Source organism: Patiria miniata, unplaced genomic scaffold (assembly GCF_015706575.1).
Source record: "Patiria miniata isolate m_02_andy unplaced genomic scaffold, ASM1570657v1 HiC_scaffold_10, whole genome shotgun sequence".
Taxonomy (NCBI): Eukaryota; Metazoa; Echinodermata; class Asteroidea; order Valvatida; family Asterinidae; genus Patiria; species Patiria miniata.
In genome coordinates, this window is record NW_024037048.1 from 9894060 (window position 1) to 9919514 (window position 25455).

The following is a 25455-nucleotide window of genomic DNA, read 5'->3' on the forward strand; positions in this document are numbered from 1 at the left end:
CTGTCACATTCAAACGTGGGTACCTGTTAAAGAAACCCAACCGTCAAATTCAAATCTCAAAATCTTGGGTTTATTTTTGCCAAAAATTTTTGCCAACATTTCGAAATTTTCTAAAGGCAAAATTTCACAGCCAGCTTCTGATATACAGCCAAACGCCATAAACGCTGATTCGCAAGAGTGATTTCGACAGTATTTCTGCAATGTTTCTTGCCGAAACCTGATATGTTTTAATAAACCGGGGCGTGCACTGGAGCGTTAATTGTTTAACAATAGGCCGTGCACAACGGCCCACACAACGGTCAGTACGCGGTCCACCTCCACAGACTTCATGGACTTTGTGTGTGTGTGCAAAAGGTACGAGGGATAAGCGTGTTTAGACGTCACCCGGAGGCGAGTTGAGGCAATCTTGACGTCTTAACCCGTCAGCCATGCCTGTGTATAAAAACAGCCAGTGCGTGTTATCACTGTCTCCAGCGCTAACTAGTTAATAAAGGTCAGAGCAATAATACTACAACATCGGTGCATCGATACAAGACTTCATGTGTGTATGAGCTCCGTGCGCTACCAAAAGAGGGCGCCCTTTTGCCTAACAACGACGCCCCATGGGCGGGACATTTCGCTGGTTGACGCGCACCGTTCCTTGTGTGTGACGCACGTATACCAGGGGATTTGTACTATGTACACGCAGTGGCCGCGCTTCGCGGAAAATAAATTGCAGTCAGGCAAGATGGCGTCGGTCGGTCACCCCCAACTGTACTTCCTTCGCCGGTGAGGGGGTGCTTGTGAACGGAGCGGATATGTAGGTTTTTGATGAAAACTTCGACTTACACAAGCGTCCTTAACTTGACATCTGTTTTGTTTTTTCCACTTACCCTGGTTTTCACTTTGAAAATTCCTCATTCATGACCCTCAAAACCTTTCTTTTCATTGTCTGAGAAGTTACCAAGTACTTTGTAAAGTTGGTTACGGGTACCGGATTCCATAATCGGGAACCGGTTCCTGACATCAGTGGCCGGTACTCGGTACCCAGTTCCATGACGCAGCAAAGCACAGCCCCTTGTTTTATAATCAAGAATGTCCGGTTTTTTTTTTAATTTTCAGTCACCTCCAGGAATCATGAGTATTCTGGACGACATCTGCGCCACCATGCACGCGAAGAGCGAAGGTGCCGACGAAAAACTGCTGCAGAAACTGAACGGGGCGGTCGGTACCCACCAGCACTTTCAGGGCACCGGCACAGGGTTCATTATACACCACTACGCTGGCAAGGTACGCCCCGTAATTTCCTTTTCACAATATTACCATTTTATAACACCTCACGCACTAAGTCTGTCTCTTGATTGGTCACACACTGTTGTTTTACCATACAGGGTGAGTAAAAAAAAAGCAAAACCCAAATGTCAGGATCGTTATTTTAGTGAAGTTCTGCATGTAGCACTTTGAAAATCTAGGATATGAAAGCCCAATTCATAAGCTTTCTTTCAGTACAAGAATCATTTAAATCACTCATGTAATTTCCAAGTTACGGAACTTTAAACACAACCACTGTTTTAAAGTTCTGTCGACCGATCACAGAAAAGGTGTGCGTTCTTTCAGCAAAACGAAAACAGTTCACACACATCCCTATGTGATTTGTTTTCATTTTGCTGAAACAACACTTACCTTCTTGTGATCCGTGGACAGAACTTTGAAACAGTGGTTGTGTGTTTAAAATTCAATAACTTGAAAAGAACATGAGTAATTTGAATGATTCTTGTATTAAAAGAAAGCCTATGAATTGGGCTTTCATATCCTAGATTTTGAAAGAGCTACATGCAGAACTTCACTAAAACAATGGTCCCAACATTTGGGTTTCGCTTTTTTTGACTCACCCTGTACTCTTGAGGACAATACTTTGTGTTTCCCTTTGTCCCTGTAATATAACACTCTCCCGTAGACTAAGCACACAAACCTACTACAGAGGACCGTTTTGAACAAAAGACCCAACTTCTGAGGACTGAAAGGATCTGTTGTTCTCCCTTTGTGTGTCTGTCCTCGGGGTTTATGTAGAACAATGCGTCACATGGTGTTCGCTAATGTGACCATTTGACAGCGCATAACCATAAAAAACTATACCACTGGAGCCTCACTATGAAAAAATATCATAGCGTCTCCCCCTCAGATTCTATCTCCTGATTGGTCGAGATTGCGTCACATGCTATTTGCTATTTTTAGCATTTCACAGTGCATAACCAGAAAGACTAAGGGCCTAATGCTCGAGTTGGCCATTCTTGTCGAGTTCCCTGAATGTATTTCATTAATTGTGAACTGTTGAATGGGATGGCGCCAGACTATTTAGGTAGGCATAATGCAGCCTTATTTTACTGTCATTTTTTAAAATCTGGCTTTAAACATTAGGGAATGTCTAATTGCAAATGTTGAACTATTCATTGAAGCAGACTGGAATTAAATAGTAATTCACTTGCTTTCGTTTCTCTTCGCAAGTTCCAAAAATTAAAATTTTACTTCATTTTTAATGCAATATGGCTGACTCGTGCATAAGGCCCATACCACTAGAGCCTCACTCTGAAAACCTCTGTATGCATAGCAACCAACGTTGCAACAAGATGTCTGCGTGCACATGCATACGGGTGTGCGTGTTGCGCGTATTGTTCCGACGCGCAACAGAGTTGGGTTCAAACATTTCAGGAAAGGGTAGTTTGGAAAAGTGCAGTTGTTTTCTGTTATTTCTGTCGCTAGGTGACATATTCGATTGACGGATTCTGTGAGCGGAATCGAGACGTGCTGTTTCCTGATCTGATCGAGCTTATGCAGTCTAGCGAAAGGTGAGTCATGATAACATCATGTCAAAATAACCCGCCAAATTTCTTTTTGCCCCAAAAACCTGGACTTCTCTTTTATCCCTGACTAAATTCTGTCTTCCAGCCATTTCATACAGAGATTGTTTCCGGAGAAACTCGAGACAACAGAAAGGAAACGGCCTACGACAGCATCAACCAAAATCAGGGTGAGTCCATTCAAATCGACATAATCGAGAAAGCTAATTTTTCTTCCCTTTTTCTGAGAAGGGGAGGGGGGCGTGAAAGACTTTACTTCATGAGTGAGACAGAGTTCATGGTCGTGACTGTCAATTGAAAAGGATTCCCATTATTTTGTGGAATGTCAGTTGGTGCATGGAGTGTTTTATAGCACGTGGAACACCCAATTTGTGTGCAGTACAGTGCTAGCCCAATGCGAAATGAGTGACCTCGCGACCCATTTTCGCGACTGCAATAAGTTGGTAGCTGGTCAGTGGAGACCTGAAGCATGTGTTGTTGCGAGGGCCTAAGGGACAAGGTGATTGATTGCCAAAAAAAGGCATATGCTGAAGTTTGTTACTAACCAACGGGGAAACACAATCATTTCTTGAGCTGCTTTACGCAGCTGAAAATATATGGGCACTTCTAGTGTTATGTTACGTCAAGACGGCTTTTAGGAGCTCAGTGAATAAACTTGAATATGTATTTTTTCAAATCTTATACATCCATCATCTAGAAGTGGTCCAGGAGATTGCAGACTAGGAGTTTGGGATCATTTCTCTGAATCATTAATTAGATATCATGGTTAATGGGCTCTGTTGTGGACATTACCAGAGATGACATTTTTCTGATTTTAATCAGAAATCTGACTTTTTGACTTTTCCAATGAACCTTCCGATTTTCTTCAACGATTTTACCTCAATTTGAAGAAATGTGGATGAAAAGTCGATGAAAACAACATGTAAAAATGAGCGTAGGTTTAATCTCTTTCACCAGTTGTTAATAGAGTGTTTCTAGGGGAGAAACACCTAGGCCAACACCGATCGGAGCCTTTTCCGGCTGGATAAAAGGTTAAACAATGACCTTTGACATGGAAAAATCACTGCGTCACACGGTAATACAGTGTTTGCTGCGTGCGTGTACTAGCTGCACATGATGATATGCAACGGTACCAACGTATGTATTGTGCCGCTCGCTAGCACATGGTTGGTCGGGTACGGGTTGCCTCATCTGCTCAGTAACATCCAGTGGATAAAATCCAACCAGCATGTGTGATTATGGAGGTTTCAGATTGAGTTGTACAAAATGCAATGCTTTAACCCTGCGCAGCGTTTACAAAAAACTTTACAACAACTCGTCAACTGCTGGGCAGCAGGTACTTTCCCGCACTACGCAAGACCCTATTCATAGCAATACAACAAAAAGCCACGTGCCAGACAGTGTCCAGACAGTTGCCAGACAGTGCGCTGGAAAGATAATTGACTGGCGGCTGTGGTATGCAGTTATGAAGGGAGATGACTGTGTCAAGTTACAGGTCTTTGTTGAATTTCAATGAGACTTGGCAGGAGGCCTGGTCAAAAGTTTGTTGACACGGCCTGGGTGCAGCCCTGGCTGCAAAGTTCATTGAACCAGCTGATTTGGCAAGGGTTGAATGAGGATTAGATAGGAGGTGAACGTTATTACCTGGGGCCCAAAAGGTAGCAGGTCACTCTGCACAGGGTTAAAAATCAGGATGATTCTCTTGAGGATGGCGAAGTGAGCATTAGTGATACATTTCACTGGCATTCGTTGGAAGAAAAAGACAAGCCCGATTGTTTTCCCACGTACATGTATGAATATTACAAGTGGCGAAGTGGAGTTGTATGGTTGAATCACATGTGCCAGTTTCATTTCTGCATTACGCTTCTTTTCATCAAGCTGGAATTGCCTATATATTCAAATAGATTTTACCGGTGATTAATTTGGGGTAAACGTAATTTAATTGGGCCAGGTTGTACAGTTTGCCAGTCTTTGTTCTTCGCAGACCCAAGCCAATCTGCTCGTGACGAGGCTGATGAAGTGTACGCCTCACTACATCCGCTGCATCAAGCCGAATGAGACCAAGAGACCGAGAGACTGGGAAGAAAAGAGGTGAGTTTGAGAAGAAAAGAAACTAGAGTTCTGAAAATGACATGTCATGAAAAGTGTGTCATTCCACACTTTATTTTGTGTGGGGGAGTGCGGTCTAGTGGTTAGGGTTCGTGACTCATGATCAGAGGCTCAGGGGTTCGAATCCAGCTGGTGGCCACATGTTGTGTCCTTGGGCAAGCCACTTCACCCCACTTGCCTCTCTCCACATAAGAGAATGGGTACCGGCATTAGCTGGGAGTAACCTGCGATGGACTAGCATCCCATCCAGGGGGAATAGAAATATTCTCAGTCTGCTGGCCATATGTTGTGTCCTTGGGCAAGCCACTTCACCCCACTTGCCTCTCTCCACCTAGGAGAATGGGTACCGGCATTAGCTGGGAGTAACCTGCGATGGACTAGCATCCCATCCAGGGGGAATAGAAATAATATTTGTCTGCTGGCCATAGGTTGTGTCCTTGGGCAAGCCACTTCACCCTACTTTATTGCCTCTCTGCACCTAGGAGAATTGGTACCGACATTAGCTGGGAGTAACTTGCGATGGACTGGCATCCCATCCAGGGGGAGTAGAAATATTCTCAGTCGTTTCATGCCACTGAAACCGGAGATAAACGCCAGCCTGATGGGCCATTTTGGCTTGTGACAGACTTCACTTCACACATTTTATCCCCCTGAAAGGAATTTCGTCCCAAAAGAAGTGTCTTGAAAAACCTGGAATGCTTTGAATGTTAATCTGCGAATTCCAGAGAGAAATTGACATCTGTTTCAGGAGAAAAGACTTTTTGATAGTAAAACTAAACAAATTTCTAAAATCTTTTTTGTTTCTCTGTTATTTTTACGTCGTAGAGTGCACCATCAAGTGGAGTATCTAGGATTGAAGGAGAACATCCGAGTTCGACGCGCCGGCTTTGCCTACAGGAGGGAGTTCGACAAATTCCTCAGAAGGTTCGTTCTGCCACACCCGAACTAATTTAAAGCTACAGTCCATCATTTGTAATTTGTGCATTTTGTTCGTTTGAAGCAACAAAAGTGTTCAAAATCTAATGAAGGATACTGAACAACTAACCTGATGAAGTTTCAGCTCAACTTCAGCTGTATATTCCGAGAAAAACAGCATTCTAGGATCTCAATTTCAAATCAATAGTTGCTGAATCATGTTTTGAATTGGGCCTGAATTCAGCGTCCGAGACGCGTTCTCACTGAGCCGATTGCAGCTATATGCGATGTCACGCACTGATCCGACAAATTATAGCAACCATGCCCGCTTGTGCGTCGTGCCAATGCTTGCGCGCGCTTCGCCGAATAACAAAACGAACAACTAATTTAAATTTTCCTACGGTGCGTCTTAAGATGCACCATTGGAAAGGCCTTCTTTCGTTGATTACTTCAAAATGACAGCTTGCCAGAAAGAATAATTTCACAGGGAGTTTAGTCCCCTTACTATCTTTCAACCAAGTATGTTTTACAACAATAGTTACGCCAGTTACTTTTCGGATGGCTGCAAATGATGGACTATAGCTTTGATAATCTGTACACTGGCATGTTTTGGAATGTTTGGTATGGTGTAAATTTGTGCATATTATAAACGGATAGTATCGTTTCGGTCTGCGGTAACACCACGTGGTAATAACTACTGCTTAGAAGATATTTAGTTCTGAAAAGAACTTGTCCTGCTTATTATCAACTTTCGCTAAGCAGTTTTTGTTCTGATAAACGGATAGGCGTTAAATTTGGGCACTCCAGTTCATTATCATCATCATTGGGCGGCCGCAGCCGAGATGGATGCAACCAAACTCTTCCAGACTCTCTTGTCCGCTGGCCGTGATGATGTCATCAACGTGCTGGCTCACATCATTGCATACAGTGTCAACGTAGTTGAGGGGTCTCCTCCCTCTGTTGGGGCAAGGCAATCACCAGCAGATGAGGTCAGAGACAACTTGCTCTTTGGCTCTATAGCAGTGGGCGGCGAAGCGTGCTCTGCGTTCTGCTATTGTAGTGATAAGTGGGATGCTGCCGTATATTTCCGCCTTTGTCTTATGTTCCCTCCAGGAAATATTTTGCGCTCTTATGAGGAGGCGAGTGTAGGTGCCATCTAGCCTCTGTTTAAGCTGCTTTTTCAAAGACCATGTCTCGGTACTGTATAGCAGGATACTTTCGACAGAGGATCGGAAGAAAGCAAGCTTGGTGGATTGAGATATGTTGGATTTCCAGATAGAGTGGAGTTTGTAGCACGCATTCCATGCTTGACCCTTGCGTGTGAGAACGTCCTTCTTGCTGTCAGCTATTTAGGGACCAAGATATTTGAAGTCTGGCACCTCTTTGAGTCGGGTGCCACCTGTAGAGAGGACAGGAGGGTGGTTTGGTGCCTCGTTAATGGTCACCAGCTCGGTCTTCTTAGCCCTCAAGAAAAGTCCAAATTTGGAAGCAGCACAAAGCTTTTGATGATATGCAAAATAGCAAAGGAATGAGTAACTGTTGTGTTTATAATGATTTTCTGTTGTGCACCATCAATTTGGGCAATTCAGAATACAGTGCGCCACCAAGAGTTTGCCATGGAGAGTTCATTTTTTCCAGTGCATTGTGGGAGATGGTCGACAAATTCGCAGCGCGGTGCATTTGAAATTGTTGTTTTTTTCCAGTCAGTTGTTTTGTAAGCGTATGATTCGGGTATATATGTGCCCTTCTCTTTTCTTTTTATCAATATGGTGTTTTTTTGTAAGGCGGCACAACGCCTCAGTCTGTAACAAATTAGCGCGAGTTGTCAACTGACACTCATTCAAAATGGGCTGTAATTTAAAAAATGGACTCTCCATGGCCAACTCTTGGTGGCACACTGCATCGTAAATTGCCCGAATTAAAAAAATCATGTACATGTAACTCAAACGTATTTTTGTTGACTACCAATCCGATTTGCTGGGTTGGGTCATATTTAAACAAAGAATTGCCGTTTCATGTACATAATAAAAACTAGATTTTACCAGTACATGCTCGTCAATCCTCCCGACAGATACTCAGTCATCACCCCAGAGACATGGCCCCAATGGCGGGGTGACGTCCGGTCTGGTATCAAGCATCTCATGAATGCCGTCAATATGGAACCAGACCAGTGGCAGCTGGGCAGAACCAAAGTCTTCATCAAGGCCCCTGAATCGGTAAGTCCCCCCACCCCCCTTGTCAATACCCAAGTCAGATGGGCAGTCATAACCTAAGAGACATGGCACCACTGGTGGGGGATGTCCAGTCGAGTATCAAGCATCTCATGATTGCAGTTACCGTAATGATATCGGAGTCTTATACAGCCCACGTATCTACCAGCAATTAGGTACTCAAGGCGCTGGAAATTATGTCTATGACTAGAGACAGGTAAATGAAGTTTATGAGAAATATGAAACCCATTATCTAGCACCTTATAAGGGTTTACAAGGTGCTGCGGCGCATATTGCAGCCACTGCCAGAAACACCGGGGTAAACCCCTTCTCTAAGCCATAAGCGTTACTGGGTTCTTTAACGTGCATTGCACAACACACGGGACCTACGGCTTTACGTCCAATCCGAAGGACGAAGAAGTAATGGTAAAGTGCCTTGCTTAAGAACACAAGCACCATGTTTCCCATCAGGATTTGAACCCATGTACCACGACACACAAGTCGAACACTAACCATTGGACCACAGCACCCCAAATAATCAGTAATTCTTTTTTTCATAAGAATCTTTAGGACGTCTTTATTACTTTCTTCATTTTCTCATCTTTTCTTCTCGTTTCTAGCTCTTTCTGCTCGAGGAACAACGAGAGAGGAAGTACGACCACTTCGCTCGCATCCTCCAGAAAGCCTTCCGTCGCTTCAATGCCCACAAACACTACCTACGACTCAAAGAACAAGGTACAATTAAAGGGAATATACAACATTTGCTTTTGCTGTTATTTTCAGAAATGGTTGGATTTTGAGGAGTTAGTATTTTATAGCAAATATTGTTACACTGACATGTTTAAAGTTTTGTGTTCGTAAATGCTGGAAAGACCAAGAAAAAAAAATCATGTTTCTTGTAGTCTAGTTCCCTGACCCCACTTCAGATGAAACAACAATTTATAGACACTGGGGATATTGTAAGGTCAGGGAGCCAGTCTTGATGGCTTTTACATGTTCACAGATGTGTAAAGATTGCAAACAAAAGTGGACTAACTATATTTGGTAAATGGGGGACAGTATTGGAAAATGCCAGTTTTTCCAACGATGGACGGCTGACCATCATTGGAAATTAATACAAAATTCCACCTTTCTTGAAAAAATGTTAGCTTACTAGGTGCCATGATTCCACATTATGCTTTAAACTTTCATTCACTTACAGTCAAGTGAGGTATTTAATAATAAGTTTTGTTTCCTAATGTTTTCAAATGTTGAATATTGCTAAAAACTATCACTTTTTCTTACCACATTTTTGTCTTCAACCGTATATATTTTTCTATTTCATTTTGCAAAATGTCTTGTTTATAAAGTATATGATTGAACAATTAAAACTAAAGACCAATTAAAATAACCAGTGAAGTTACTCATATAGCTGAGTTCACAAAATATTTGGGGTACGAACAGTTTTTATTGATACTCTCAGTTAGAAATGGTTAATTTTCCTCTGTGCACCTCCGGACAAACACATTCAACAGCTAGCCCTGAGTGGGTCTTATATCGGTCTGACTGGGCCGTATTTGGAAATACAAGTACTTGTACTCAGAAGTACTCGTACTTGTACTTGTACTTGTACTTGGTAACCAAAGTACTTGGCAGTGCTTGGTACCAGTGTTGTAGTCGAGTACTTTTTTCTGAGTACCGAGTACTGCCGAGTACTTAGATTGCTGAGTATGAGTACAAGTACGAGTACTTGTACCTCCAATTACAAGAACGGGTCTCCGAGTACAAGTACTTGTACTCGTACAAGTACTCGTACTCGTACTCGGAAGTACAAGTACTTGTACTTCCGAGTACGAGTACGAGTACTTGTACTTCCGAGTACAAGTACGAGTACGAGTCAGTACGAGTCAGTACGAGTACTCGTATTTCCGAATACGTCCATACGGCAAATGGTTCACTGTGCCTAATTGGCCCAGGCCCAGTCGACCGATATACAGACCCACTCACGGCTAACCGTAAAATGTGTTTGTCCGGACTTGCACAGAGAAAAATCAGGAAATCTTGATTTCTCCACAAGCCAGTCAACCATTTCAAACTGAAAGTATCGATAAAATAAGGTCATGGTAAGAGACGCTATAACATTTTCCTCGGCCGAGTACTGCTATTCGAGGACGAGTACTTTAATGATCGAGTACAATTTTGACATGTCGAGTACGAGTACTTTGCTGCCCGAGTACGAGTACCGTCATTTCGAGTACGAGTACCGAGTACGAGTACTACAACACTGCTTGGTACTTGGAAAAAAGTACTCGACTACAACTCTGCAGGAAGGAAGGAGGGGGTGTGTCCTACCTGCACCCCAGACCATTTTAGGATTAAAGCAAAGTAATCAATGTTACTTTATCTGTCTTTTTCTTTTTTGCAGCATCTGATCTGCTGTACAACAAGAAGGAGCGACGACGATACAGTCTCAATCGCAACTTCGCCGGCGACTACATCGGGTTTGAGCACAATCCTTTGCTGCAGGCGCTGACCCAACGCAGGGAACGCGTCGAGTTCTCCGACAAGGTCAACAAGTATGATCGCCGCTTCAAGGTAAATATTTTGGTTTATGGCTTCTCTAGAGTTTGGTTTATGGCTTCTCTAGAGTTTGGTTTATGGCTTCTCTAGAGTTTGGTTTATGGCTTCTCTAGAGTTTGGTTTATGGCTTCTCTAGAGTTAGTTTATGGCTTCTCTAGAGTTTGCTTTATGGCTTCTCTAGAGTTTGCTTTATGGCTTCTCTAGAGTTTGGTTTATGGCTTCTCTAGGGTTTGGTTTATGGCTTCTCTAGAGTTTGGTTTATGGCTTCTCTAGAGTTTGGTGTATGGCTTCTCTAGAGTTTGGTTTATGGCTTCTCTAGAGTTTGGTGTATGGCTTCTCTAGAGTTTGGTTTATGGCTTCTGTAGAGTTTGGTTTATGGCTTCTGTAGAGTTTGGTTTATGGCTTCTCTAGAGTTTGGTTTATGGCTTCTCTAGAGTTTGGTTTATGGCTTCTCTAGAGTTTGGTTTATGGCTTCTCTAGAGTTTGGTTTATGGCTTCTCTAGAGTTTGGTTTATGGCTTCTCTAGAGTTTGGTTTATGGCTTCTCTAGAGTTTGGTTTATGGCTTCTCTAGAGTTTGGTTTATGGCTTCTCTAGAGTTTGGTTTATGGCTTCTCTAGAGTTTGGTTTATGGCTTCTCTAGAGTTTGGTTTATGGCTTCTCTAGAGTTGGTTTATGGCTTCTCTAGAGTTTGCTTTATGGCTTCTCTAGAGTTTGGTTTATGGCTTCTCTAGAGTTTGGTTTATGGCTTCTCTAGGGTTTGGTTTATGGCTTCTCTAGAGTTTGGTTTATGGCTTCTCTAGAGTTTGGTTTATGGCTTCTCTAGAGTTTGGTTTATGGTTTCTCTAGAGTTTGGTGTATGGCTTCTCTAGAGTTTGGTTTATGGCTTCTGTAGAGTTTGGTTTATGGCTTCTGTAGAGTTTGGTTTATGGCTTCTGTAGAGTTTGGTTGATGGCTTCTCTAGAGTTTGGTTTATGGCTTCTCTACAGTTTGGCTTACTAATAAATTGACCTTCTGAAATTTAAAATATTTTGACAGAAAGACTACCTGCTAAATTTTTTTTAGAATTCTAGAGTTTTTTAAAGCATTCGTGTATTTTAGGTCTGATTCAGTTCTTTAGACTCTTTGTGAATATATCATTGGAACAATACAGGGTGAGTAAACAAATTAAATCCATATGGTAGGACCAATTTTTCAATGAAGTTTTGCCTGTAACACTTTCAAAATCTAGGATATGAAAGCCCAGTCATTAAGCTTTCTTTTAGTACAAGAATCATTCCAATCGCTCTTGTACTTTTCAAGTTGCGAAATTCTGAACACAACCACCATTTTAAAGTTCTGTCCACGGATCACACAAAAGGTGTGTGTTCTTTCAGCAAAACGAAAAGAATTCACACACATGTTACGTGATTTGTTTTCGTGTTGCTGAGAGAACACTGAACTTTTTTGTGATCCGTTGACAGAACCTTAAAACGGCGGCTGTGCTTAAAACTCTGTTACTTGAAAAGTACATGAGTGATTTGAATGATTCTTGTACTAAAAGAAAGCTTAGGAATTGGGCTTTCATAGCCTAGGTTTTGAAAGTGCTACATTCAGAACTTCACTACAAAAATGGTCCCGACATTTGGGTTTCGTTTTTTTTTACTCACCCTGTATTGCGCTAATGTTCATATTTGTTCTGCTTGAATGCTGAAGCCAGATTTCGCAATGTTGTGGTCAACTTCTACAAACTTTGAAATGCGTGTTAACCGTAGTAATCACGAATGTCCTCATTTCGCAGGTGACGAAGCGCGACTTGCTACTGTCGGCCCGCAACATCTATCTGATTGGTCGAGAGAAGGTCAAGAGCGGACCGGAGAAAGGACAGATCAAAGACGTCATCAAACGCAAGATTCCCCTCGAACAAGTTCAGAGCGTATCACTCAGGTAAGATGACATCGCACACAAAGCTACAGTCCATCAATATCAAAAATTCTGATAATTTATTTATTAAACTAATATCGATTATATCGAATATAATTTACAGCACCTGTTGTTGTTGTAAGTGAATTTTGTGCTGGCAAGGCAAACATGTGGCGGGCTGACACAAGTACGGCAGTGACTGTCAATATGTTGAGGCTTGGCCAGTGACATCCTGGAGCAGTACAGAGGATTTCAAGCATATTCCAGGCCTATATTTATGCGTGGCATAGCAAAAACAACACAAGGTCCAGCCCAAGACCTTGACAATTGAGCTTTTATATCCTAGATTTTGAAAGTGCTACATGCAGAACTTCACTAAAAGTAAAACAATGGTCCCGACATTTGTGTTTCGTGTTTTTTTACTAAGCCGGTATAGTTTTTTGATATGAAACATATTTCTTTGTTTTTAGGTTCTGCTTTTTTGACTCACACTATATATTGGAATCGTTTCATTTTTTTCCCTTTCCAGTACCTTGCAAGATGATATCTTTGTCCTCAACATCCAGAACGACTTCTCGAGTCTCCTGGAGTCCGTCTTCAAGACGGAATTCCTGACAGTACTCAGCAAGAAATACCGTGATGCGGCGGGGCGTGAGCTCCAGCTTGACTTCCGCGACACGTGAGTGGGATCTTTTCTCGTCCAAGGAAGATTTCATCTTCTCTGCTAGGTTCTCTGGACTATTCTAATCCTTGGAAGTTTTGACATGCATGACATGTGATCGTGGAGTGCAGTGGCCTCGTGGTTAAGGGCATTGGATTTGTGGTCTGCGGGTAAAGCTGCAGGTTGTGGGATCGAGTCAAGCCTGGGGTTGTGGTACGTGTGCCCTTGGGCAAGGCACTTTGTCACTCATTGCTTCTCTCCACCCAGGAGTAAATGGGTACCTGTGAGGGCAGAGATGGTTATTATGATTGAATTAGCTTCCTTGCGCTTGACAGGCAGCATCGAGCTGTATACTCCCCAGGGAGCTGAGATGGTCTTTGGAATGTTTCATTGGCCCAATGAGCAGGGTAATAATGATGTAGCGCCTTGAGCACCAGTCCTGGTGGATACGTGCGCTTAATAAATACCCATTATTATTATTTTGTTTTGGGGGGTTTTATTTTTGATATTTCTTTTCTTTTTTTTCTGGTATACTTCTTTCGGATTCTAGGATTAACGTCATTGTGAAGAAGGAAGGTTGGGGTGGTGGGGGAACCAGGACAGTTCGTTTTGCGCAGGGTACCGGCAACATGGCTGTCATGAAACCCAGCGGTAAAGTCATGACGGTCAGTATAGGACCTGGACTCCCAAGAAACTCACGTAAGTTGTTGGAAATCGTTCTTTTTGAATTTGTTTCCCTATATTTTATTGGAGATCCTTATTATGTGGAGCACCATGGTCCATGGTTATAGTGTCTTACTTGCAATGGTGGATGATCGGAACCCTCAGTGGAACCTGGTTTTTGTGTTCTTGGGCAAGACACTTTACGACAATCACCTCTCTTTGACTCTTGTGCGATGGTATGTGGGTTTGAAATCTGACAAGGAACATGGTTTTTGTGTTTTTGGGCAAGACACTTTACGACAAATGCCTCTCTTCGACTCACGTGCGATGGTTTTTTAGTCCGATATCTGACAAGGAACATGGCTTTTGTGTTCTTGGGTAGGACACTTTATGACAATCGCCTCTCTTCGACTCATGTGTGATGGTTTTTTAGTCCGATATCTGACAAGGAACATGGTTTTTGTGTTCTTGGGCAAGAAACTTTACGACAATCGCCTCTCTTTGACTGATGTGCGATGTTACCTGTACGTAGGTACGAAATCTGATGAGGAACATGGCTTTTATGTTCTTGGGCAAGACACTTTACGACAATCGCCCCTCTCTGACTCATGTGCGATGGTATTTGGGTTTAAAATCTGACAAGGAATATGGCTTTTGAGTTCTTGGGCAAGACACTTCACGACAATCGCCTCTCTCTGACTCATGTGCGATGGTTTTTGGGTTCGAAATCTGACGAGGAACAAGGCTTTTGTGTTCCTGGGCAAGACACTTTTCGACAAACGCCTCTCTGTGACTCATGTGCGATGGTTTTTGGGTTCGAAATCTGAGGAGGAACAAGGCTTTTGTGTTCCTGGGCAAGACACTTTACGACAATTGCTCTCTTTGACTCATGTACGATGGTATGTGGGTTTGAAATCTGACAAGGAACATGGTTTTTGTGTTCTTGGGCAAGACACTTTACGACAATCTCCTCTCTTTGACTCATGTGGGATGGTATGTGGGTTTAAAATCGTACAAGGAACATGATTTTTGTGTTCTTGGGCAAGACACTTTACGACAATCGCCTTTTTGTGACTCATGTGCGATGGTACAAGGAACATGCTTTTTGTGTTCTTGGGCAAGACACTTAACCACAATATCCCCTCGACCGGTTGTAAAAACTGGTTGCCTGTGAGGATCGAGACTAGAATACAACAGTCTCAAACTGCTGCTGAAATATAGTTTCATGGCCTGATGAACAGGGGTAATAATTGCGAAGTGCCTTTAGACATTTGTATAAAGCGTTTTTAGTATAAAACAACTTCAGTCCATGCAATTTGGAATTATACAATTTTTTATTTTTTTCAATTTTTTTTTGGATATTTTATAATCGATTTGGATTTCATCAGTCATATCCCGAATGACCTTTGACCTTTGCCCTCAATACCCAGGACCTGGGATCAGACAGACCCAGGTGACAGGGGCAGACAGAGCCAATGCCGCACCCATGGGCAATGGTCCCCCACGGAGAGCCCCCGGGAAAGCCCCCGGGCGTCCCCCACCATCTGCGTCATACGCCCAGGTGGACAAGCAGCGAAGGTCCCCCCAGACGTCACCCCAGCACAGTAAGTCGGTCTCTGAATTATTTTCCCTAATTCAAATTCTCGGTTTTAATACTCAAATGTTCCCTCGGAGTGATAGATTTGGCAGGATTTATTGTCAGGATTTTCCTGGATTTCAGGATTTTCTTGGGCAGGACACTTTACGACAATCGCATCTCTGTGACTCATGTGCGATGGTTTTTTAGTTCGATATCTGACAAAGAACATGGCTTTTGTGTTCTTGGGCAGGACACTTTACAACAATTGACTCTCTTCTTGTCAGATTTGGAACCGTAACAGAACTCAACCCATCAAACCCCAACGGCATGTTTTGTAGGAATCTGCCAGGATGGGTACAGTACCCCTAAACTGACAGTCTTTTACATTGGGTTGGCACACCTCCAGAATCAAAGTCAGAAATATGTGTGTGCAGTTTCCCATATGGTGTTGGAATTTGCCAGGATGGGTATGGTTCCTAGTAAATCATGCTAGGGAGTTTAAAGAATCCCTTTTACCATGTTTACAGGCATGCAACTTTTCCTCCGATCTGCTGATTTCCTCGGGGTTTTTTTTTTACTTCTCATTAATGCCATTACAAATTGAAAAACACTGTACAACGTCTTATGTGGTTTGGAATTTCCTCGGTTTTTCTACATTTTTAAAGAATCCCTTTTGCAGGCATGCAACTTTTCCTCCGATCTGCTGATTTCTTTGGTTTTCTTTACTTCTCATGAATGCCATTACAAATTGAAAAACACTGTACAACGTCTTATGTGGTTTGGAATTTCCTCGGTTTTTCTAAATTTTTAAAGAATTCCTTTTGCAGGCATGCAACTTTTCCTCGGATCCGCTGATTTCCTCGGTTTTCTTTACTTCTCATTAATGCCATTACAAATTGAAAAACACTGTACAACGTCTTATGTGGTTTGGAATTTCCTCGGTTTTTCTAAATTTTTAAAGAATCCCTTTTGCAGGCATGCAACTTTTCCTCGGATCTGCTGATTTCCTCCTTTTTTTTTACTTCTCATGAATGCCATTACAAATTGAAAAACACTGTACAACGTCTTATGTGGTTTGGAATTTCCTCGGTTTTTCTACATTCCTAGTTGCATGTCTGCTTTTGAAATTGGAAATTCCTGAGGTTTTACCGTAACAGTGTTTGTACCTTTTTATAAAAGTTAAAATGCAGGGTGAGTCAAAAAGAAGGTGGCTGAACTTGAAAAATATTTGTAAAATATTTGGCTTGCTCCATTTCCTGAAAAAAAGTGATAAAGTACACCTTATTGACTTGTGTCACTGAAAATTTCAAGTAATTTGCATACTCTATTCCCAAGTTATGTGTCGGCCCAAGATCTTGACACAGTGCATCCTCCAAAATCAGCCACACATTTTTGCCATGTAGCCTCAATCCTGCAAAATCCTCCATTTTGCAAAGAGTATTTTGGAGGATTTGGGGAGATTTCAGCAAATTACAGTTCAAAAGACATGTCCTGTCAAATACTTTTAAAATAGGATAATAAATTACCAGAAAAACAAATATGTTGAAAGTGTACTTTCGAAATTATAATCCAAAACCCTTGAAAAATGAGCTCACTGCGAATATTCTTCAATTTCCAAACATCCATTTCAAGCAGAAACATTTACTAAGTTAACAAGTTCGCGCTGGGATTATTTTTGCCAAAAATTACGCTTTTTCGAAAAGAGGCAAGATGTAGCAGCCAGCTTCTGATATACAGCCAAACGCCACAAATACTGATTCGCAAGAGTCATTTCAACAGTAATTGTATGATATTTCTTACCGCAACCTCATATTTTGCAACACTCGGAGGTGTGCCCACGAGCGTAAATTGTACCAAAACAGGCCGTGCACAGTGGCCAAGTTCAAGTACAGCAAACGGTCTGCCTCCACAGACTTCTCAGACTTTGCGTGTATGTACAACACAAACGGGGATTAGCACGTTTAGGCACGCTTGATGTTTAAACCCATTAGCCGTGCCTGTGTATAAAAACAGCCAGATCGTGTTAACATGTCATCCGACGCGAACCGAGGCGAAGTTGTTAGAAAAGTTTGCTTTAACAGAAAAGGCAACCCGCAAAAAGGCATGAGATGTACTCGTATTAGCCTCAAATTGCTATCACCTCATTTTTGACCGCAACGATAAATTATAATCCTGTGAAAACCAGCTTCAAAGAAGTCTTCATAAAAACCATCGTTCAGTTCCCCTAACCCCAACCACAAGTCCTTCCGTAATTCACCAAGGATTGCCGAATTTCCTGGTGTCAACGCCAACCGGCAACTTATCCAAACCGCGGTCATAAGAGGAAACATTTTCATAGACCACTTCCTCGGTTGTACTGGAAAGTCAAAATGTGAACAATCGTGGAGCATCGCCGATCTGGGGGATTTGCGGGTGTTAAAACCGTAATGCCCCTTCCGACCCTTCCATTTCCACGTAAAAAGAACAGACATGAAATTTGACTTTCGTCTGTAAGATTTGAGGCTTTGCATGGTGAAGATACTAATGAATGAAAGGTTTGCTTCCGGAAACACCATGTGGGAATATTTTCTCAAACTAAGAGAATGGTTCTGAAAAGAACCAGAGGTATAAACTCGACGTTCCAGTCAGTATGCTCTGACCGTCTTCAGGAGAGTGCCTAAACTCTTTAAAGTAAGCACATAAGTACCAAATGACTTTTGGGTTTTTTGTAGGAGGTTCCCTAATTGTAGAAATGTTCATGATTAAGATAAGGTCATCAAAAACCGAGCTGTTTAAAATTGTCAGTAAAGTTTTGTCGGATCCCATCCGCTCGAGAGAGGAATTTTTTTGAAAGGTAGCTCACTCCACTGATCAACTTTGATCAAATTACCACTTCCAATAATCAGAGGGCTATTTAAGGACCACGCTAATTTGCAGCTGTTAAAATGGGTAATTGGAGAGTCCAAAATAGTTACAGAGAATTTCAAGAAGATTTTCGACAGCCGGATGAGAGTTCTTCCCAAAAATAGTTCTGTTGGAAATTTTTTGCCTATTTTTTTAGGGTAGATGTTTAATTCAGTATCCTGTCAGCAGTTTATGACATTATCATTTTTGTATTTATTCTTAACCCACATTTGGATTTTTTGTGTTACACAGTGCTTCCTGTGCTTACTGGGCTAGCATAGAATTTTTCTGCTAGCGCGGTAAGCACCAAATGTTGATCTTAATTCTGTGGTTAGCAGGGCCCTGAAATTTGGCCCTGGAGTGTCCAAATGAGATGAGATAAAGACCATTGTGTAGAGTATTTACTACACCTTCAGACTCTATAGATACGTTTTGCAAAGAAGGTGCTAGTAATTTTAATACTTCAATGGATTGACTGCTAATTTTTTATTGAACATGCTGTACTTTTTTATATGTGACTGTATGTAACGTACGTTCATAGCCTATTGCCGGTGTAGTCACTTGGGGGTTACTTGCTGCACATGCGCAGTGTGAGACATCCACTGGTCTTCGCGTGTTGGCGACATTTTACCAACATATGCTTGCGCTATGGTGGCATAAAATGTCCAAAATTTCCATTATGTGAGTTTTCCCAAAGTTATACCCCGAAAAGATATACATGTACTCAAAATAAGTTTCCAATAAAACTCACCATATAATCAACTGGGCTATATTTTTTAAAAGGAAAATTCGTTGCTTTCTTTTTGCCATGAAAATTAACCGTGAATCACATTGCATAAAGAGCAAATTACTAATTGTGAATAGGAAAAATGTAGCTCCCTATTTATCACCGGGACGGGAACATTGACGTTGCTGGCTTCACTTCCATAGGTCTCACTTATTCCTAAAAACTCCGATTTTTGAGGGAAAACAAGTTAAATATCGTAATCAACGAAAAAATCATTGCATGCGAAAAGACTACTACATCATTTGGAATACGGAGCATCAATAGACCTATTGAAACATAAATTAGAGTAAGAAAAGACTGATTATGTTGCGCCGCATTTCAGCCTTATTAAGGGAAAACGGCTGATGTTGTCGAGTGGGATACCTGGGCACAATAGACAAAATGCTAGGCACGAACATACGTGATGCAGTCTTGAATAAACATACATGTACATGAATTCTCTACATTTTGTCCCTTTTGTACTTTTTGTTCACTAGTTGACTTTTGGTTTAACACCGCGAAGGGCAACGCTCAATTGTTTACTTAGTTCTCGTCTTTCGTTTCTCAAATATTGAGCAGCACAATGCGGACACTTGTAAACCCACCCCCTTTCCATAAAACTCTAATTGCTCTGTAAAATTATCAGTGGTTTACTTTCCCCGAGTGAATGTTGTGTCACATGACCACAACATGAACGTTTGTAAACAAGTTTCACATGACCTATAAGGTTCCTTTCCGCCATCGACCGGACTGAAATTCTTAGCCCATAACTCAATTTCCCTCCGCGCAGTGTCTGAACTAAGGTCTGGTACCGGTCTCTAACATGACTCACACATCAAATGTAATTTGCAGTTTCCCCCTCCTTCAAGGAAGGAGAATCTCTAGATTTTTCTTCTTCTCTGAGAGTTGTGACTCAGTGCATGGCATTGCGACACTGATGAACGAGAACTGGAAGCAACTGTGAGTTTGTGAAGGTTGCCCTTTGAAAGGTTCCCATGGTTACGTGTCATTGTGTTTATCTAGTAAAAATTATGCAAATCGATCCCAACTTCTCCACGCTGTGTGTGTAGACAGGCAACTGATGGGTTATTTTTTGTATTACTGGCCTAACCCTCCCACTGTTTGAACAGTCACAGACAGTCAAACATTCCATCCACTTCCCCTGCCATGCCTTTTACACAGGCTAGTCACTAACAGTCAGATCATATTTCAAGCAAGCACTCTGACTAGTCAAATTCAGTCAAGCAGGCAACTGGTACGCACAGCTGTCTTATCAATCACCTACAGTCAAAGCATAGCTGCATCAAGTTACAGGAACAGTCCCAGCCAGTCAATCCTGCTTTATGTAGGCTGGGAGCTCTTAACTGTTGAAAACAGTCATTTGATTGATTTGGACTGAAAGGATTTGTTTGCATAGGAGGGCTAATCAACATTTATTGTTCATTTGTGCAAATACCTTTTTATAAATTTCTATGGCACGTGATTGTCACATGATCGTCACATGATTTGCACAGATACATGTAATCGTTCCGATGGCACATGATTGTCACATGATCGTCACATGATTTGCTCGGATACATGTAATCGTTCCGATGGCACATGATTGTCACATGATCGTCACATGATTTGCACAGATGTACATGTAATCGTTCCGATGGCACATGATTGTAACATGATCGTCACATGATTTGCATGGATCCATGTAATCGTTCCGATGGCACATGATTGTCACATGATCGTCACCTGATTTGCTCAGATACATGTAATCGTTCCGTTGGCGTTTGTACGTAGTGACTGTACCTTTGCAAGTTTTGAAGATTGCAACTTCAGAAATACTTCATCAATAGAGTAACCAATACGAATTAGATACATTTCAATACTTCAAACTATACACCAACCGAACATTGTGTAAGAAGGGGCGATTTTATCACTAAAACCATGCAACATGTATGCGAAAACTCAATATGCGCCAGAATTTGCAAACTTCATTTGCGAACTTCATGTAAAAAGACACTAAAAGTTGAAGAACATTTTGGGTAAGGTAAGTAAACGTGAATTCACAAGTTGCAACATTGGTTGGTTCAGTATGTTTTTTATAAAATTGTAATTTTCAAAAAACAAAAAGTTGCATTTTAGTCAAAAATGTACTTCAGTAACTTTTGGGGGCACATCCCCCCATGACAAATTCAAAGTTCAGGGTCATTTTTTTTTTTTTTCAATTGACAAGTTCTAATTCGACAGATTGATTAATCGTTTCTCGTGTTCAAAGATTATTTCTCAGATAAATATTTTTTTTGATTGATGACTGAATCTTAGCAAATCGCCACCATCAATTATTTGTGTCAGTTTTGGGGTGAAATTACATTTTGATAAATTTGTTTTTATTTTTGTTGTTTGTGATTTACGAGCGTTGCTTTTTTCCCTAATTATCATTTATAGACCGTTATCATGTTGAGGCCATCTTGATTTTTCCCACTCAAATCAACGTAACCAAATCGAGGTTGGAGGACAAAATAGTCTGGTTTCTTTTTGCAAAAAAAAAAAACATCATTCAGTACTGTTATTGGATACAGGGAACATGACTGAAATGGTGGCAGCATGATGAAGGTCTATAGAATTTCTTCTTGAATACAGTCGAACCTGATTACAAGAGCACTGTTAATACAACATCCTGCTTATAACAAGGAAAATGTTAGGCCCCACGTCTTTGTTTTCCTTTGTTTTCCATTACTGTTAGTACAAGGTACCTGTTATAACAAGGTAATTTGTAAAGTCCCAAGGACCTTGTTATAAAGGTGTTCGACTGTAAGGCCAAAAAAATAAAATAAGTCGGTCTCTGGTCAGCTCGCGCGTCGATTTTAATCATGCGCGTTGATCTTTTTTTTTTTCAAAAATGTTCCGCGGTAGCTCAACAGCGCCCTCTATTTCCGCACCTCCTCATTTTTTTTACCAAAGAGCACCAAGGAATGGGAAATTGCACCAAGGCAAATGATCGAAAGCACCAAGGCAAATTATGGAGGACACCAATGTACATGAGGACACCAAAAAAGCAAAATAGTACCCACCTTGTCTGTACAATCCGAGCTTGAAGAAAAAACAAAACAAAAACAAAAAAAAAACAAGCCGCGTGGCCGCGTCAATTCCGGAACTTTGGTCTGACCAGAGACTGAATATTTATTTTTTTTGGCCTAATCAAGTGTTTTTAAATTGGTAGTTTTCCAGCAATACAAACATTTTTGCTCTTGAATGGGATATAAATAAAGGGCCATATTTAACAATGGAATTAATTACTTCACAAAAATGTGATTAATTTGGATTTCTCAAAGAATTAATACCGGTATCTAATACATGTGATCAATGGGTTGCTAGTTCAAACTATTTGTGGACTTTGCAGAACCGATGAGACGCTCCAGCCGTCGCATGAGCGGGGATCACCCGTCGCTACCTAAGGGCGGAGCAGCCAAGTGGGCCAAGAATCCAAAGATGGCTCATCTCAATACGGCATTCCTACAAACCCCGGACGCTGGGGTAGCAGGGTAGGTAGCCGCTAAGAAGGCCTTGAACAGTCTCCATGGAAATACAAGTGTCGCAAAGCAGCAACGACCCACCGTGAGGGCGCTCAATGCAAATGGTCTACAGTATGTCCCCTCAAAAGTGTCTCTCTGACTATTTTGAAATAACTACAAAACCATGAAGTCAATTTTGAAAGTTGTTGATCGCGCAGATACTCCTAATCCTTGGCCTCAACCCTGATGAGTTTCATTTAATTTCAGTCACGCATCACTACACAATTGATCACAGCAACATTTTTGGACACTGACTAAGTTCCTTGCCATAATCCATTTCAGTGCCGTGTTATGTAAGCTGTGTAAAATCCTGCTAGTTGTGAAAAAGGATCACAATTGTGGATTGGAAACATTTGCCTGGCTATCAGTCATCATGGCAAGACCTCAGTTTAATGCTCAAGGGCAAAAGATTCAACATCAGCATTTTTGTCCACAACATTGTAAAGTGGTAAGACGTCTAGTTGCACTAGTAATCGCAAGTCGCAAGTTTCATGAAATGCTTCGTGAAATCGGGTGCAGTACACATGAAATAATGTCAGTGTGGAGCAAAATTCATATCTACTTCTTCGTTTGCTTCTTTTTCCTTTTTTTCCCCCAAGGTTCAAGAGACAGTCCCTGAAGAGACCCCCAGCCCAGCCCAAGCCCAAACCCCTCCCTAAGCCCAAGTTGCCCAAGTGCCGAACCCTGTATGCCTACGACGCCCAAGATACTGAAGAGCTGTCGTTTTCCCCCGGCGAAACGATCGAGATCATGAACGAAGGTGAGAAAACAGAAATTACCGTTTCAAGATTTTGTTTATGATTCATGTTTTGTGAAAACAGAAATTTGCTTAAAGGGCCATTAACTTAATTTTTTTAAAGCAATCCTTAAAAGTGCATGTTAATGCTCATTTCCATATTCATGAGCAAAACTGTGATGTCATTTCAGGCAGGAAACCTCAATGTTGCAGATATTTCAGAACAGAAAGTTAAAGGGGCACTGCGTCCTGAAGTCCCAGAAAATTTCATGTTTTGAATCGTTTACTTAGCCTATTTCAAACATCTGGTTGAAAGGAAACCAACCTAATGTCTTACTGTTCCCGAGAAAAGACGAAAAAAAACCCGTTGTTTACATCGGCCATGACGGAGTACGAATACGTTTTTCGTGTCGTTCTCATGCAGTGTACGATATACACATTGTGTGTCTCGGGAACAGCGGTGACCAATCACCAATGCAAAAAAATATGGTTTCTTCAACATCCGCCAAAGGCAAACACTTTACGAATGAAATCACAACTAGCATCCAAACAGCTTGAATTTATGGGGTCGGAAAAGTGGACCCCGAAATTTGTTTCGCATGCATAATACAGGAATAACACAAAAACGCCCAGTTTTTAAAGGATAGTTGTGTGGATGTTTATACCCTACTTTTAAAGGTTCTTTCCGATTAACATCATCTCGTTCAAAGCGCGTTTTGTAGCCCAATTGGGCTGTTCCAGGACCCAGTGTCCCTTTAAAAGAATTATGGATATTTCACTGTCGTAAATCTTCTTGTCTTTGGTGATTCGTTGTTGTGTCGGTACATGGCAGTATTAACCAATGAGCAAACTTTTCTCACAAATGTTTTCACTGAGCACATTTTTGGGTTCACATTCACAACAGAAAAACCTTAAACTTACAGTGTCTTCCAGAAACACAGTAACAGCAACCTCAGTTTGCCGGAAAAGCATGAACAATTTTTTAAGTGTTTAAAAAAGTGCATTTTGGAATATAATTCATCAAAAAGGTATGTCAAATAGTTGTCATACATTTAAGTGTAGAAAAGTTGCACAAAATATGTTCCTTAGAAAAAAATCACTTCATGGGCACCTTAGGTGCAAAATATATTTGCTTTAATAGCCTAAATTGATGACCAGTTGTGACTTTTCTCTTTTTCTAGTTCCTTCTAGATGTTTTTCAAATGTAAATCCCAGAGGGTATAGGTTGCTCGCAAATGGCTTATTGCCGTATTTTATGTGTTCTTTTTTTTTCTTGTACAACGGTACAAACTCTAGTTTTTCTTGTTTTTCTTCTCTTTTTCTAGATTCTTCAGGATGGTGGCGAGGCAGGCTGGGACGTAGGGAAGGCCTCTTTCCTTCCAACTACATTGAGAAGATTTAACCGATATCTCCCATTTGTAAATGTTATCATTAGCGCTAAGTTACAGAGATCTTTGTTACTGTGGAAGCCATCTTGGTCTAGTACCCCGTAGGCATGGCATTGCCGTATATAAGGGTTTAGATGATGGCACCAGTCCATAGTTGAGCTTAGTCTCAGTGTGGTCCAAAATTTCTGTGGTGAATAAAGCTTGCTACATTTTGATCAAGGTTAAAGTGAACAAAGTTGCTTAACGGTAAAATATTCTTAGCAAATTTAACACATGTTACAAATGAGTTTGTGCACTTACATGCACAAAGGTATACGACTTGTCTTTCAAAAATTTATTAAATTTCAAATCAAATAATCAAATCTTGAATTTAAGTGATCAGGGGTTGATCATAATTAGGGGTGTGCATCGGAACCGGGTTTTCTAGTTCCCGACCACAGATGTCAGGAACAGGTTCCAGATTATGGGATCTGGTACCCATAACCAACTGGTATAGCTTCTCAGACTGCAACAAAAAGAAATGTTGTGAATGTCATTTGTGGGGACTTTTCAAAATGAAAATCGAGCTACATGGAAAAACAAAACAGACTTCACGTTTATGCGCATTTTAACGCGCAACAGATGCTCGCAAAAGTTGCAGTTTTCACTTAAAAGCTATAATTAAAGGGGCATTACGGCCTAAA

General features: G+C 41.3%; 1 protein-coding gene across 2 annotated transcripts in view; it reads left to right on the forward strand.

The window, feature by feature from the left end:
- LOC119737535 (unconventional myosin-Ie-like) overlaps nt 1-25455 on the forward strand; it is a 56859-nt gene extending 31404 nt beyond the window's left edge. The window contains exons 13-27 of one of the 2 annotated variants that reach the window (XM_038211969.1): nt 1102-1269; nt 2740-2825; nt 2926-3007; nt 4822-4928; nt 5772-5870; nt 7933-8077; nt 8692-8806; nt 10476-10645; nt 12409-12554; nt 13060-13209; nt 13742-13890; nt 15285-15458; nt 22477-22618; nt 23248-23408; nt 24710-25455. In XM_038211969.1, coding sequence (XP_038067897.1) covers nt 1102-1269; nt 2740-2825; nt 2926-3007; nt 4822-4928; nt 5772-5870; nt 7933-8077; nt 8692-8806; nt 10476-10645; nt 12409-12554; nt 13060-13209; nt 13742-13890; nt 15285-15458; nt 22477-22618; nt 23248-23408; nt 24710-24786 — 1971 coding nt within the window. In that variant the 3' untranslated portion in view covers nt 24787-25455. The remainder of the gene's footprint in view (nt 1-1101; nt 1270-2739; nt 2826-2925; nt 3008-4821; nt 4929-5771; nt 5871-7932; nt 8078-8691; nt 8807-10475; nt 10646-12408; nt 12555-13059; nt 13210-13741; nt 13891-15284; nt 15459-22476; nt 22619-23247; nt 23409-24709) is intronic. The other variant, XM_038211978.1, reaches the window with a different exon arrangement.